A 17208-nucleotide genomic window follows, 5' to 3' on the forward strand; every position below is an offset into this window, starting at 1 on the left:
TTGCGCTCTCCTGTACCCAGCATATGCTCTGCGCTTCCCTGTATTGTGTGCTTCCTGGTGTGCGCTCTGCGCTCTCCTGTACCCAACGTATGCTCTGCACCTCCCAGTATCCAGCGTACTACCCAGTGCGCACTCTGCGCTCTCCTGTACCCAATATATGCTCTGCACCTCCCAGTATCCAGCGTACTATCCAGTGCGCACTCTGCGCTCTCCTGTACCTGGCATACTTTCTAGTGTATGCTCCACGCTCTCCCATACGTACTCTGCATGCTCCTGTACTCCACGTGCTTTCTCCAGAACCCAGTGTGCATCTCCGTACTTGCCCTGCTAACTTCTGTTCCTCATGTGCCTTCTTCCCTAGCCTCCTTCAAGCCGGCCTCTTGGTACCAGAAGTCGTGGTGCTTTACCCCCCTGGGTCTGCCCCTGACGCACACTGTATAGGGGGTGGTCATCACTAGGTCAGCTCGCCCAGGGTGGGTTGGTATCATGGCCCAGAGGATCCACTCCAGGAGACGTAACGCTGCTCTGAGTCAGGGAAGTTTGGCACATGGCAGAACAGGCAGGTACTTAGCAACTACCTACCCATAAGCACTTAACCCCATAGCAGAAAAAAGAAGTCCTGGATAACCCCTTTACGGGGAATTTTAGGTTGATGACTTGACGTCTATTGGTGGGAATAGTAACTACTTTTAGTTGAGTGCCACACTCACAAAGTTCATTGGATTCTATGTTCATCAGGTCTGCCCTTAGACAGTCATGGGGTCTTGCAGCTGGACAAGCTCATTCACTTACACATGTGACCAGCTCATTTGTCACAAAGGGAGTTGTAGAATTCCAGATCTTTTAGAGGAGCTTCAAATTATCAGTGCTAAATTAGTAATATAGTTATGTCCGTTTTCCATAGGAAAGAAAATCTGAAACCTGAAAGTGAATCACTCTGGAAAATAATTTTTTTTCAGGGGATGGGTGACCCTAAGTTGTTGTGAGCTATTTTAATTAAGGTGTATTCTCATTTTACACAATTATGGCACGTTATCAGCATTTGCCACCTATTTGTTCATGTCTCACCTCGATGTGACGATCTCCCAGTGGAGGGTGAAGGATCATTTATTCTCCATGTAGGTGACAGTCCTTTGAATGCGCCATAACAGTCCGATATGATAGAAGAAACTGAAAATAATGCCAGGACACATATCGCTGTATGAGACATCACACAGTGTGCAATATTCCTGATCTTGATTTCCCGTGAAATATTTTGTCATTGTGACAGCAGTGATCTTTATACAATACTCTGGGTTGATGTAGTCTACACAGTTTCCTATCACTCTAGTTCCTCCTAGTAGTCAGTGACAATGTATAAGAGCAAGCTTAGATTTGTTTCCCTTTGAGCCAGCAGTCTTTTAAGGAAATTGCACTTTTTTGCAGCAGTGATGTAGTTTGAATCTGAGAGCACTAAGACCCTGTAGAGTCAGCTTTAACCCTGTGCACTGTCTATAACTCAATGCATGTGTCTTCCTCCTACTATCTGTGTGTCTGTATCACAGCAGCAGGTGGTGGTATACTGCTGCTGCTGCAGCCCTTTGCATAGGTAGCTCAGTCTATCTTCACCCAATGCAAAGGCACTTTCACACTAAGTGGGAGTTTCAGCAAACTCTGGGATCTGCTACCTCTCAAGTGAATCCAGAAATTCATCAAACTTCACCCTATCCAATGAGACACAGAGCAAAGGGGCAAGTCAGATCATCCCAGCCTGTCCTCCTCATCACAAGGAAGACCTCACCACCAGCAACATCCAGACCCTATGTATTTCCTCCTCCATCTCCAGGGACACAAAAGCAACCAAGTTTTTTAAAGAATTTCTTCAGCATCCCTTTCTATATATCTATTTTTTTAACTAGTTGAGGAAACTATGATATTTTTCCCAATTTATGTTGTATTTCCTAAAATACAGATTTACATCTAGCTAGAAAACCTGGAGAAGAAGACTAAGACCTACATCTCATCCATTCTTCAAGGACATCATGGGCCGTTAGAAAGGTGTGAATTATCTTTCCAACATGAAATATAAAGACTGGAGGAACTGAAATTTTGGAAGATTCTTTTGACCTTGGATTAAAATATTGAGGAGTAAGCAAACAAGGCTATGTGGTGAAGCCCTTACCTGCATGATAATCTGGATTACCAGGTGTCCTTCTCTCCTGCCTTCAAAGCACTTTGTGGACATCCAGTCACTATGCTGAGACTGTCTCATCCAGGAGATCCATGCAGCAGTCACCCTAGAACTTCCTCATCTCCAGGATTAAGGCATTATCCCAGGACTGCTTCATCAGATAATGTACAAATAAACTGCAGGATGTATGTTGCCTACCTATTAATACTGCTTATTCTGACCCCAAGAGTGGATTCTTCCTGGTGGTAAGTAGCCCATCCATTACCACTCTACCACATGGACCTGTCATTTGCTTAATGCATTTAAACAGTTAAAAGGCAAGAAAATGAGATCCATTCTCTTCTGCTGTTTTTCCACATACCTTGAGGGGAAGAGATTTAAAAGATTACAGTCAATGCTTTTTGTTAACTTTTTTTTTTTTTTGGAGGGGAGAAACTTTCTTTTTTTCCCATTTGTTTTGATTAGTATTAAGCTTCGTACCTGCGATGTGTCTCTTCTGCACTAATCTTGGACAGGACAACATTAGCCTTTGTAGTTTTTGGACTCATCCACATCATTCTATTATCACAGGGCTCATATATTGAGCACAAATACAATAATGTGCGGAAAAAAACTGCTTTCTACCATTGCTCCCAGCAGATAAGTATGTACAGATCCCAGTGATGTGGACATGGGGATATTTAGTGGTGTGAAAGCTTTACAAGTATATTTTGGCTGGAACAATGAGGTGGTGTAGATATTTGGTAAGGCAGCTGTTTGCTTTAAAGCTGATCTACAGGCATTCTCCAACAAAGTGTGACTTGTAATAAGGTATTCAAGACATGCTGCAAACGAGTTCAACCCATACACTGCAATTTGTATATTGAACCCACTGATCTGCGGGCAAGATAAAAGCTAGACAATAAGATTGACCCTTCAGGGCTTAACAAATTCCTTAAGTCCAGACATTAAAATATTCATGCTACATTCTGAACATAGCTCATTCTTATAGAGCTTTCTGTCACAGTTACTCCATGTAAAGAGTTGGCACAGTGGAAATCATCTTTTCAGAAATCAATCTTTTTAACAACATACAGATAGAAGATAAAATATAAATTAGAGCGTTAAATAGATTCAAACGTACAGAAAGGTAGATATATATGAAATAGATACATATAAAATCGATAGATAGATAATATAAATTAGATAAATAGAAGATACAGAAATGTATGAGACTGATCTCTAGGTAGATGGATAAAATCGAAGATAGAAAAATACATAGAATGATACAAATAGAGAGATAGATGGATGGATGGATAGATAGATAGATAGATAGATAGATAGATAGATAGATAGATAGATAGATAGATAGATAGATATAGAGAGATGGCCGGATATATAATAGATAGATAGAGATAGATTATGGCTGGATAAATAGAAAAATAGATAGATAGATAGATAGATAGATAGATAGATAGATAGATAGATAGATAGATAGAAAAATAGATAGATATGGGATAGATATATAGATATGAGATAGATAGATAGATAGATAGATAGATAGATAGATAGATAGATAGATAGATAGATAGATAGATAGATAGATAGATTTGGGATAGATAGATATGGGATAGATAGATAGATAGATAGATAGATAGATAGATAGATAGATAGATAGATACATGAAAGATAGATAATAGCTAGATACATGAAAGATAGATAGATATGAGATAGACAGATAATAGATAGATAGATAAATAGATAGATCTATAGATAGATATGAGATAGACAGATAATAGATAGAAAGATAGATAGATCTATAGATAGATACATGATAGATAGATAGATACATGAAAGATAGATATATTTATAGACAGATAGATAGATAGATAGATATATACATGATAGATATATAGATAGATAGATAGATAGATAGATCTATAGATAGATACACGATAGATAGATAGATAGATAGATAGATAGATAGATAGTTAGATCTATAGATAGATAATAGATAGGTAGATGATACAGAGAATATTAATTGTATTTATTCACCTTATACTAATAAGCTAGGAATACAGTACCAATAGGCAAATAAATAGTTAACATTAGGGGGTTCACATTATAAAAGTTTGCTTCCTGTCACATTTTTGTTTGATTTCTTGATTTTTTTTAGCAAAAAAAAGAAAAAAAAACAGCAAATTAGATTTTTCTTCTTGCTGAAATTCAAGAAATATTTCCATACTCAGCAGTCACAATGGGAGAGAACATGAAACCATCAGTTGCTGATCATGAATTGAGTCAGATGTGGGCAGCTGTGTGTTCTGTATTGTACCAACTACTCTGCCACAGACCAGCAATCACACATGATACGCCATGGACACTCAATGGCAACTAAATGGCGAGCGGAAAACCATAACCATAGAGGCAATGAACGGAATGATATCGAGTTAAAATTATAACAGAAGATGAACTAAAGATAGACTAATCTATGTAGCACATAAAAAAATCACCAGAATAATTGTACAGACGTACTGAGAGTTTCCAGAAGATGGTACCATTTCTATGTGTACACACGAGTTAACATAAAGGAAGTCATATATTGGACCTTTTTTGTATTCTTTCTTTTTATTGGACCATAGAACAATCCACATATGTAATCATAGTGGTCATAAAACATAATATATTTGTCCAGAATGTTAACCAAGAGCTTATACAAATCCGAGCCTGTCCTGTGCTACACAAGTCACAGTATGAAAATTAAGCTTCATTTGTGTGAAAACAGCTAATAATAACAGGTCCCCATTGTCACATTTATCACAAAGATCTATCTATCCTATCACATATCTATCTATAATCTATCTATCCATCTATCTATCCATCTATCTATCTATCCATCTATCTATCTATCTATCTATCTATCTATCTATCTATCTATCTATCTATCTATCTATCCATCTATCTATCTATCTATCTATCTATCTATCTATCTATCTATCTATCTATCTATCTATCTATCTATCTATCCCATATCTACCTATTCTATCCATCTGTCTGTCTATCTATCTATCATATATCAATCCCATATCTATCTATCTATCTATCTATCTATCTATCTATCTATCTATCTATCTATCTATCTATCTATCTCTTTTGTCCATCTATCTATTATATTTCTATCCCATATCTATCTACCTATCTATCTATATATCTATCATCTATATAGATATATATGTATTATCTATCTATCACTTTCACTATAGCTATTGAATATTTCTTTGTTATGCTTCTGTGAACAGATACACTGAAACCTTTGTTTCTGAGAGTTAGCAGAACCTTCCCAGATATCTAGACCTCACATAATTTCAGTAAAGTAAGCATAGTTGTGCAATATACTTACTAGGGCATGTGACAAATATACTATTTTCATAATCATATAAAACATAACATAACAATGTAGAACCTATAGACATTCCCTACAATAAAAGTGAGTTTCATTCCCCTCTTGATGCCCTCCCAGCTACTTTTTTCTATTTAAGACCCTCTAGACTTACTTATATTTCTATCCCTTTAAACTAAGTTTTCTCCACACATCTTTTTCTGTCTTTTACAAGGCACTCTTATATGTGACTGCATTTCTCATCAGAAAGCGGGTCTGTCATGTTTTCAAATAAAAAAAGGAAATGTATACGATCAATAATCAATGGTTAGGGTGTTAGGCGACCTGATACCGGGAGTTGTTGTTCTTTACATTTAGTCATCATTAAATCTAGTACCTTCTGCAGACGAACTATAGACCATAGAAGCATCTGAGTGACTGAGGTTGTTTCTATCGCAGTTTGATCTCACATGACATGACCACAGAAAGCTAAAAAAAAGTGGTATATATGTGGTACTTGAACATCTACACAACATAACATGTTACTTAAGCCACCATGATCTCCAGGATCTTCTGAGTTTTTGACCATTTGTGCAGTTGAATTCTTAAAGAACAAGCTTCTTAAAATAGAATATATCCAAAAGGGATGTGTTTGACGTACTTATATGTAAGATCACAAAGGGTCCATGAGGTCAGACATTCAGACCTGCTTCCTCATTTACAGGCAGCTCTTTGATCAAAAAACCATCACTGGTGCTTCAGATTTATAGTAAATGAAACCTCTTAGATCCCTGAGTATGATCTATGAGTTTTCACAGTTTTTTTTACAGCAACTTGATTGTTCTAGATATTGGTGGTGGTCACACATTTTCCATCTGTGATTTTCTGTCAGAAGATCCATTTTGGATGTTTTTTCATCTGGCATGCCAATATTAAGATTATATGAAACCTTGAATAACAGCAATCTCATGAATTAGACGCTATGACTGTCAAACATCTAGATCTCTTTCCAACAATGCGATGGTATTTGATTTCCCACTAAAGTACACCGGAGGTCATAGATTCATCTGTACATGAAATGCTTCAAAGAAGCCAACAAAAAACCGTGTCAGAAACCTGGTATATCAGTAAGTAACACATTAACAAAGCAAATAATAAGAGGTAATCGGGGTACATAATATTGTAAAAGGTTGGGATCCATCTCAACTTTCATTTCCCATATTGGTAGAATATGTCATAACTTTATGATCATTAGGGGTCCGACTGTTGGATCTTAGCTGATCCTTAGAATAAGATTGTGTAGCCCTCCCATTTTCCTGCTTAGAGCCATCCCAGCCACCCACTGTGCAGCCAAGCTCCATTTATGTTAAAGATGCCACTAGGGTTCCTGCCAGCCGAATGGCTAAGAACTTTCATTAAGACTTTCTCAAAGTACTCAGTTACTACTACATTCTAAAACCACACATGAAATTGTGTACACATAGGATACGATCGGCAGACCGAACTCGGACATGCCAAATTGATATTTCCCCCCAACAATAAACTATTTGAGGCTTCCATACACATTAGGGTGTTGGATAAATCTATTGACATCAGTGGGTTTGGCCGACATTAGTGTAATGTGTATGGGGGCTTTAAGAGTTTGTGACCTGTGTGGTTGCATAGGGTGGATCAGCTTTCCCTGTCACATAAGGTTTGTGACCCCCCTGTTAATTTTGATTAGTACAATATATTATTTTTGCATCTTTTGGTGGTGGTGGTAGTGGCAGAGAATAGCATTATTGTTTATGGAACCATATCAATATGTTATTTGGTCAATATATGGTACAATACTACTTTATTGTATAATTATTTGCAGACTGTATGAGTACCATATGTGGAAAGGGTGCCCATCAATGCCCCATGAAGCAACCCAACGTAAGGCCCATCTTGTGTGTCACAAGACTTGAAAATTACCATTATTCTACAGTTCATGACCAGTTCATGTCACACTCACTGAGATATCACTAAGGAGTCACATGTAGATTTTAGGCCTTGCAGTGAAGTGTTATACATGAAACCAAATTTACATGGAACTGCTGGTTCTGCTTTAAGAAAAGTGAAAACTTTCCGCTCTTTCAATTTACCAAACTTGCTGAAAACCACGTGTAAGACATGCCAAGACTTGGGTTGAGAGTCAGATCATTCACATTTTTCTCTGAGGACCATTGAAAAGCAAACTATTGAAAACCCTGATCGGTCTCATGTGTCCCTCCTGTGGAGAATTGTGGTATTTGCGGATTATTTCAGCAAACTACTAGCTTATTATATTATATTTTAATAGTTAAAGGGATTATCTTCTTTCAGAAAATCTTCGTCCCTGGCTGCAGTTTTTTATTTTAAAAAATGCATTGTGTTCACCTTCCCCAGGTTCAGCACTGAGTCCTTGCCGCTGCTCCTAATGTTCCATATTGGCTGCAATGTAGACATCTAGTTGACAGAATGACAGTCAATCAGTGAGCTCAGCAGCTTTGCCCTACCGGCAGAGCTCCCCCACTTAATGCTGCTGAGCTCACTGATTGGCTAGCACACTCTTGATGTGACGTCAACGCTGCATCCAATATCGGACATCGGGACAGTCAGTAAAGAACATTTTGTGGTCGTTGTTTTTTTATTATACAGCTGGGGATAGCTGTAAGGGGAAACCTCCGTTAAGTGATAATTTGTGCGTGATCCAGTCTATGAGGTTGCTTAGTGAATTTGCCTCAGTTTCTAACATCTAGTTTTTCCCTTTTTGCCCATGAACAAGGGACATGTATCAATAACGTTACTACAAGATAGCTAAGCATTGGTCTAACACTTTCAATAATGTTTTTTGAAAGTATTATTAAAAATTACATAATAAGGCATGTTATGAAAGCGCTTCACATGTATAAAAATATCGAGATCTAGTTTAGGCATATTAATAATAAGAAAATTGTATTACGTGTTAGTACCTATGCTATTATTGGCTCCATAATCTAGAACCATTAGGAGCCAATAACTGATATTGCAAACACTTGTCTTTCTGCATACTTGTGTTTTAATGTAGACATAGACTGTAATTCATTGATATTCATCGCCCATTCCAGGTGTGTTTAAAAAAAAAAAGCATGAGCCTCATGGCAAAAGTCCTAATTGGGCCTCAAAGAAGATTTGACAAGGTAGGGGCTGTCATATCTCCCAACTTTTAAAAGCAAAGAGAATGACATGTATTGTACTGCACACACAGTAATTATGCCAATACTAAAGCCTTGTATCGTTCTCAGCGATTGTTATCCCCCTTTCATGGGTCTTGTAGGATATGAAACCCTCAAAAATACACTGAGACACAGCATATAACTCTACTGTGAGTTTTTCCCCACATACAATCTCACACCACAGTCCTCCACCACACCCACAGTAAATAGCTCCCCAGAACCTTCAGCAAAACAGCTACCTCCATAAATTATCATGCTGCCACAGTCATCACAGTTAGAGTTGAGCGAATTTGTTCGTATTTGAGTGTGAAAACGATAGGCAGCGAATATTCTTTTTGCAATATTCGTCAAACACAGCCGAACGTCATTAGAATTAGTGGGAGAAGAAATTACCTAATATGATCGGAACCGATCATCAAACATAAATTCGGAACAAATAAGGTACCAATATGGCACGAATATGGCAAATTCAGATTCGGCGACCGAATCCGAACATATTCGCTCAACTCTAATCACAGTATGATGTCCCCACAGTGACTCCCACACAGTATGCTTCCCACAACCCTAACACAGTATAATAACTCCCACAGCATGATGACCTTAAAGTGCCACCCACATAGTATGATGCTTACATTGTTCCCTCACACAGAGTGTAAAAGCCTCCACACAGCATAATGGCCCCAACAATGCCCCCCACACAATATGATGGGCCCATACATACAGTATGATGGCCCCTGAGTCCCACACAGTATAATGGATAACTCCTCTATGCAAAGTATGATGACTCACACACAGTATGATGTCACCACAGGCTCCATACAGTATAATGAACCCCACAGCTCCTCTATGCACAGTATGATGACCCCCATACAGTATCATGTCCTCCAAAGCCCTACATCGAGTGCTGACATTTAAAAAATAATAATAATAATAATGCTCAGCTTCCCTGTTCCCTAAAAGCACTGCTTCAGGCTGTGCAATGTGCAGACTGAGGCTCTGCGCAGCCGGAGCGATCCAGTAACGTAATTGCAACTGCTATGCTGAGCCTCAGAATCACAGGATGAGCCGTCACCATTCTATTCATCTGATTGTACAGATATCGCTGAACTTTTGATGACAGACAGTGGGAGTGGGGGGCCCTCCAACTCACGGGCCCAATAGCGACCGTATGGTCTGCACTATGAACGATATGCCCCTGGGCCAGAGTGCATGTACTACTTTTGAAATTGTTTGTCACATGTTATAAATAAAGGCCAATTTTGATGAGGCAATAATCAAGAATGAGAGTTCCTTGGAATTTTTGTTCCCAAATATCAGCCCATGTAAATAGGTTGGAAATCACCCAATAAACAAGCAAACTGTTTGTTCATTGGGTGTGACGATTTGTAAGTGATAATAGTAAGGCATAAATTTTAGTTCTAATGATAGTTTACAGCTTTTGCTTTTAAAGGGCTTGACTAAGAAAGAAAACACATTTATATGTCATATAAAAACATATGAACATCAAAGAGAAGGGTCACTATCCTAGGACCCATCTCTGTGATCCGAAGTGGAAAGCTCTCGCTTTTCCAGAGCTGGCCTGTCCATGTAGTGAATGGCCACCATGGAATTCTACACTTCCTGAGTAAAGTCACTGCAGGTAAATGGTTGGCCGTATCTTTCCCCAGTAATAACTAATTCCAGGAATTTTAGAAGCCAGACCTGTGGAGATCAGCTTATCACAGAGCCACCTTCATTTTAATAAGATGTGACATGATGAAACTATCCCTTTAAAGAAAAATCACATATCCAAGGTATGTTAACAGTTTACCGAAATAACCCAATTAAAACAAATCTTATGTAAATTAACATAATTCAGAATCAATTTCTAATAAGAAGAAATAAAGCATCCATAAACATTTCAGTATCACTAATAATGAATAGTGTAAAGTGCCAGTAATATCATGTTGATCGAGGATGAAAATGCCAAAGGTATGGAGCAATTATCAGCAGATAGGGAGCCATACTGGGGGTGCATCATACCATAAATGTGGCTTCTAAATGTCTATATAGGCAAGTAAACTACAACATATGCTTCAAGTGGCAGCTATATTATATTCTAACACTGTGGATTAATAATCGGACTCAAAAAGAAGTGAACAGAAAACAAATAAGAAGCGATCTTACAGCCAAATGGCAGATAAAATTAATTCTGCTGTAATGCATTTTATAGCAGTCAAAATAAAAAAATATTAGTGTGTTAGGTCTCAAGTTCCCGCTTCTGCACAGGGGGAATCTCGAGCCATCTCCGCTGCGGTCTCCCATTCTTATCCAGCCGCAGTGGAGTCTGCTCAGCAGGGACGTCGGTCCCAGCGTCTTGCTCAGTCTCACTCTGTACAGAGAGTTACTGCTACTTCTTCAGCTTCTGCCATTAAAGCCAGTGCTGGTCAGCAGCGAGCGGACTTCTCTGGGACTAAGTCCTTGTCTGCACACACTGAGCATGCCCAGGGCAAGATCTCCCGTTGGAGATCGAGGGTCATGTGCTCAGGCTCTGCAGCACATTCCATTGGTCATCTTGGCAGGTCTTGGAAGGGCAAAGTTTCTGTGGCCACTTCCTGTGCTGCAACTATATAAACTGCGCATGACCGCACGGCCATGCGCTAGTGTACATTTGCTTACGTGTGTTTGTTGTGAGTGCAAGTCGTCCTTGGATACCCCTTCCCTATTGAATGTCTGTTCGCGGAAGGTGTATGGTTGCTATGTAGCGCCCGGCTTATCCTACAGCACTAATCACACATTACAGCGTCCAGTTGCTGTGACCGCCAGTACGGCGCCGTGCACTTCCTCTGTGCTTTCCTTACCCAAGCCTGGGTGGTTAGTGGCGTTTGTCAGTGCGGCACCGCATGCACTCTTGTGCCCTAATATTGTTATTTAGCTTCCTTACACACCCAGTTGCGGTGTTGTGCCAGCAAGGGTCTAATCGGACTTCAATCCTAGTTGGGGTTGAGTTCGCTGACTACTTGCTCGCCCTCTATGTGCGGTACCGCGATCCTGTGACGCAACAGGATCGCTTCCTTCACGCTGGGTGAAGTTTAACCCACGTGTGTATACTTATGAGTACCGCCATATAGTCCATCATTACTTGGCAGCAGGTTCCATCTCTGCACGGTGGACCCCGGGCTGCGAACGCACCATACACTATCTGTCTTATTATTTGGTGCGTCTCGCTAGCCCTAACATTACACTAGCGCCAGGGTCTGGCTAGTAATGACGGACAAACAGCAATCCTTGCGGTATATCCAGCAGCTGGAGGGTAGGTTGGCGGCTCTTGAGAGCGCAACCTCAGCTGTGGATGTTACCGCAGTTGCTGTACAGGCTGCTAGCGTGGCTGCAGCAACCCTGTCCATTGCCACCCCTGCTCCGACATTTTCTCGCCTCCCGCTGCCAGAAAAATTTTCTGGTGATAGCAAATTTTGTAGGGGAATTGTGAGTCAGTGCTCTATTCACCTCGAGCTCCTGGCTGCACGTTTTCCCACAGAGCGGGCTAAGGTGGGATTTATAGTGTCTCTCTTGTCGGATAGGGCGTTGGAATGGGCTACGCCGCTGTGGGAGCGTGGCGATCATGTGGTGCAGAGTGCTCCGCTGTTTCTGAGCACTCTGAAACAGGTCTTTCTAGGACCTCAAGTCACCCATGATACTGCGCTCCAACTGCTGGCATTAACTCAGGGTGAGTCCTTGGTCAGTCATTTTGCCGTCCAATTCCGCACTTTAGCTTCTGAGCTGGATTGGTCGGATAAAGCTCTTATCCCCATATTTTGGAGGGGCCTGGCTGACCACGTTAAGGACGCTCTGGCCACTAGGGAGATTCCTGCCACACTGGAGGAGTTAATAACTGTCTCCACTCGAATTGACCTCCGTTTTAACGAGCGGAGGTTAGAGCGAGCCCAGTGTAGGCAGAGGTTTCGGCTGGCTCCTACCTTCGCCAAACCTCTGGAATCTCCGGTCCTGGTTCCTGAGTCACATGAGGCCAGGGAAGTGTCACAAGCGGGATCTAAGTCCCGGACCGCTTGTGCACTCAAGGTCTGTCATGTTTGCCAGCAGTCAGGACATCTAGCCACCAGATGTTCTCAGCGGTCGAGGAAACGTCAGCGTCTAGTGGTAGTAGGTGGAGGTACACTAGACACGGCGACGTTTGCCTCTAAATTGTCCTTTAAGGGGACAATTACTATAGGCTCATTCTCCCACTCGGTAGAGCTCTGCGTGGATTCTGGGGCGGAGGGCAATTTTATGTCTTCTGCCTTCGCCCATCGTCACGCAATACCCCTGGTTATGCTAGCTCAACCAGTAACGGTACGAGTGGTGAATGGGTCGACACTGCCCTCACAGATAACACACCAGACCATCCCTTTTACTCTGTCCATGTCGCCATCTCATCAGGAGATTATATCTCTGCTCGTCATTCCTGAGGGAATTGATGAGGTCCTGTTGGGAATACCTTGGCTACGGTACCACTCTCCTCATATCGAGTGGTCCTCTGGCAGAATCCTGGGATGGGGCGAATCTTGTGGGGGTAGGTGTCAGAGGGAGTGCGTTCAGGTTGCTACTACAGAGGTACCCGCAGATCTTTCCTCTCTCCCCAAGCAGTATTGGTCTTATGCAGACGTGTTCTCCAAAAAGGCGGCGGAGATCCTTCCGCCCCATCGCCCCTATGACTGTCCTATTGATCTCTTGCCTGGTGCTGAGCCTCCCCGGGGTCGGGTCTATCCGCTATCTCTCCCGGAGACGGAGGCAATGTCACAGTACATCCAGGAAAATCTGGCAAGAGGATTCATTAGGAAGTCAGTGTCACCTGCTGGGGCAGGGTTCTTCTTCGTGCAGAAGAAGAATGGGGAATTGCGTCCATGCATAGACTACAGGGGTCTTAATGCCATCACCGTTAAAAATAAATATCCTTTGCCCTTGATATCTGAGCTCTTCGATAGGCTTCGAGGAGCAAGGGTATTTACTAAACTAGATCTGCGGGGTGCTTACAACCTGATTCGCATCCGTGAGGGGGACAAATGGAAGACGGCTTTTAACACCAGGGATGGGCATTATGAATATCTGGTGATGCCCTTCGGGCTCTGTAATGCCCCAGCCGTTTTCCAAGACTTTGTGAACGATATCTTCCAGGATATGCTTTCCACCTTGGTCGTAGTCTATCTGGATGATATTCTCATCTACTCTCCAGATATTGACTCCCACCGGAGAGATGTTTGCAAAGTCTTCGACCTCCTACGGGCAAACTCCCTCTATGCCAAGTTGGAGAAGTGTATGTTTGAGCAGGAGTCCTTACCTTTCCTAGGCTACATCATCTCTGCCCAGGGATTGGCTATGGATCCTGCCAAACTACAGGCTGTGATGGACTGGCAGGAACCCCATTCTCTTAAAGCGGTGCAGCGCTTTATGGGGTTCATTAATTATTATCGCCAGTTCATTCCGCACTTCTCAACTTTGGTAGCTCCCTTGGTTGCCCTCACCAAGAAGGGGGCGAATCCCAAATTGTGGTCTGAGGAGGTCTCCAAGGCCTTTAACTCTATAAAGTCACACTTCGCTAGCGCTCCCATCCTACATCGCCCCGATGTTGATAAGCCATTTATCATGGAGGTGGATGCCTCTTCTGTTGGTGCTGGAGCAGTCCTCTTCCAAAAGGATGCTCAAGGTCGGAAGCATCCTTGCTTCTTTTTCTCCAAGACCTTCTCACCAGCAGAGAGGAATTATTCCATCGGGGACAGGGAGTTGCTAGCCATGAAGTTGGCTTTCTCGGAGTGGAGACATCTCTTGGAGGGAGCACGTTTTCCCTTCCAAGTCTTCACAGACCATAAAAATTTGGTGTACCTGCAGACAGCCCAGCGGTTGAATTCTCGCCAGGCCAGATGGTCCTTATTCTTCTCCCGGTTTCATTTCACCCGCCATTTTCTTTCTGGGGAGAAGAACATTCGGGCCGACGCTCTCTCTCGCTCCGTTGTGTCATCTGCGGAGGAGGAGGAGGAGCCTCGGCTTATTGTCCCCACCGAGAGCTTGAGAACTGTGGCCCCGGTTTCGCTAGAGTCTGTGCCTCCGGGCAAGACTTTTGTACCATCCAGCTTGCGACCGGAGGTTCTCTCTTGGCACACTCGTCCAGGGTGGGTGGACATTTTCGTACCAAAAGGACATCTGAGTTACTGGCGAGGACATACTGGTGGCCGCATATGGCTCGTGATGTTGCAGAGTATGTTCGGGCGTGTGCCTCTTGCGCCAAGAACAAGACTCCTCGGCAACGGCCAGCTGGTTTGCTTTATCCTCTGCCGGTGGCGGACAGGCCCTGGGAGATGGTCGGGATGGACTTTGTGGTGGGCTTACCCAAGTCTCGTAACTGCACCATTATCTGGGTGATCACCGACCATTTTTCCAAAATGGTGCACTTGGTGCCTCTTCCACGGCTACCTTCTGCACGGGTGTTGGCTGTCTTGTTCGTCAAGCATATCTTTCGCCTACACGGTATGCCAGACAAAATTGTTAGTGACTGGGGTCCCCAGTTTGCGTCTCGATTCTGGAGAGAGCTTTGTCGTCTACTCAGTATTGAGTTGAATCTCTCTTCGGCATATCATCCCGAGATGAATGGGTTGGTAGAGAGGGCCAACCAGACCTTGGTCACATATTTACGACATTTTGTTTCTGCCAGGCAGGATGACTGGGCATCCTTGCTACCGTGGGCAGAGTTTGCACTTAACAATGCCATAGCCGACTCCACTGGTCAGACTCCATTCCTCCTAAATTACGGCCAGCATCCGCGTGTTCCTGTGCCCATGCCTGTGTCTTCTGCTGACTCCAGGGTGGCAGACTGGGCTGTGGAGGCACGGGACATTTGGGACCGCACGCAGGATGCCATTCGGGCCTCCAAGGAGAGAATGAGGTCCTCCGCCGATGTTCATCGGCGCCCCGCTCCGACCTTTGCTCCTGGCGACTTGGTGTGGCTCTCTGCCCGTAACATCAGGCTGCGAGTTGAGTCCACTAAGTTTGCTCCTCGTTACTTGGGTCCCTTCAAGGTTCTCGAACGGGTTAATCCTGTGGTCTACCGTTTGGCTCTTCCTCCACGCTTGGGTATCACCGACACCTTTCATGTGTCCCTCTTGAAACCCGTATACATGTCCCGGTTTTCCGAGTCATCTGCCGGGACATCGGGTTCGTCTACGGATGATTACGAGGTGAACGCTATTTTGGGGTGCAAGGTGGTACGCGGCAAAAAGTTCTATCTGGTGGATTGGAAGGGTTATGGCCCAGAGGACAGGTCATGGGAGCCTGCTGAAAACATTCGGGCCCCACAGCTCATTGCTGCCTTCGAGCGTAGCGAGGCCCAAGGAGGGGGGGTAATGTTAGGTCTCGAGTTCCCGCTTCTGCACAGGGGGAATCTCGAGCCATCTCCGCTGCGGTCTCCCATTCTTATCCAGCTGCAGTGGAGTCTGCTCAGCAGGGACGTCGGTCCCAGCGTCTTGCTCAGTCTCACTATGTACAGAGAGTTACTGCTGCTTCTTCAGCTTCTGCCATTAAAGCCAGTGCTGGTCAGCAGCGAGCGGACTTCTCTGGGACTAAGTCCTTGTCTGCACACACTGAGCATGCCCAGGGCAAGATCTCCCGTTGGAGATCGAGGGTCATGTGCTCAGGCTCTGCAGCACATTCCATTGGTCCTCTTGGCAGGTCTTGGAAGGGCAAAGTTTCTGTGGCCACTTCCTGTGCTGCAACTATATAAACTGTGCATGACCGCACGGCCATGCGCTAGTGTACATTTGCTTACGTGTGTTTGTTGTGAGTGCAAGTCGTCCTTTGATACCCCTTCCCTATTGAATGTCTGTTCGCGGAAGGTGTATGGTTGCTATCTAGCGCCCGACTTATCCTACAGCACTAATCACACATTACAGCGTCCAGTTGCTGTGACCGCCAGTACGGCGCCGTGCACTTCCTCTGTGCTTTCCTTACCCAAGCCTGGGTGGTTAGTGGCGTTCGTCAGTGCGGCACCGCATGCACTCTTGTGCCCTAATATTGTTATTTAGCTTCCTTACACACCCAGTTGCGGTGTTGTGCCAGCAAGGGTCTAATCGGACTTCAATCCTAGTTGGGGTTGAGTTCGCTGACTACTTGCTCGCCCTCTATGTGTGGTACTGCGATCCTGTGACGCAACAGGATCGCTTCCTTCATGCTGGGTGAAGTTTAACCCACGTGTGTATACTTATGAGTACCGCCATATAGTCCGTCATTACTTGGCAGCAGGTTCCATCTCTGCACGGTGGACCCCGGGCTGCGAATGCACCATACTCTATCTGTCTTATTATTTGGTGCGTTCCGCTAGCCCTAACATAGTGTGTGTGTATCTGTATGTGTGTATATGTGTGTTTGTGTGTATCTGTATACGTGTGTATGTGTGTGAGCGTGTGTATCGGTATATGAGTATCTTGTGTACTGTATAT

At 43.3% G+C, this 17208-nt stretch overlaps 1 protein-coding gene across 1 annotated transcript in view; it reads left to right on the forward strand.

Moving 5' to 3' along the window:
• The first annotated feature begins 1527 nt into the window (after nucleotides 1-1527).
• Nucleotides 1528-17208, forward strand: part of WNT2B (Wnt family member 2B) — a 170352-nt gene continuing 154671 nt past the window's right edge. Inside the window, exon 1 of the mRNA XM_069761730.1 lies at nucleotides 1528-2415. Coding sequence (XP_069617831.1) covers nucleotides 2234-2415 — 182 coding nt within the window. The 5' untranslated portion in view covers nucleotides 1528-2233. The remainder of the gene's footprint in view (nucleotides 2416-17208) is intronic.

The sequence above is a fragment of the Ranitomeya imitator genome, chromosome 3 (genome assembly GCF_032444005.1).
Source record: "Ranitomeya imitator isolate aRanImi1 chromosome 3, aRanImi1.pri, whole genome shotgun sequence".
In the NCBI taxonomy this organism is placed as follows: domain Eukaryota; kingdom Metazoa; phylum Chordata; class Amphibia; order Anura; family Dendrobatidae; genus Ranitomeya; species Ranitomeya imitator.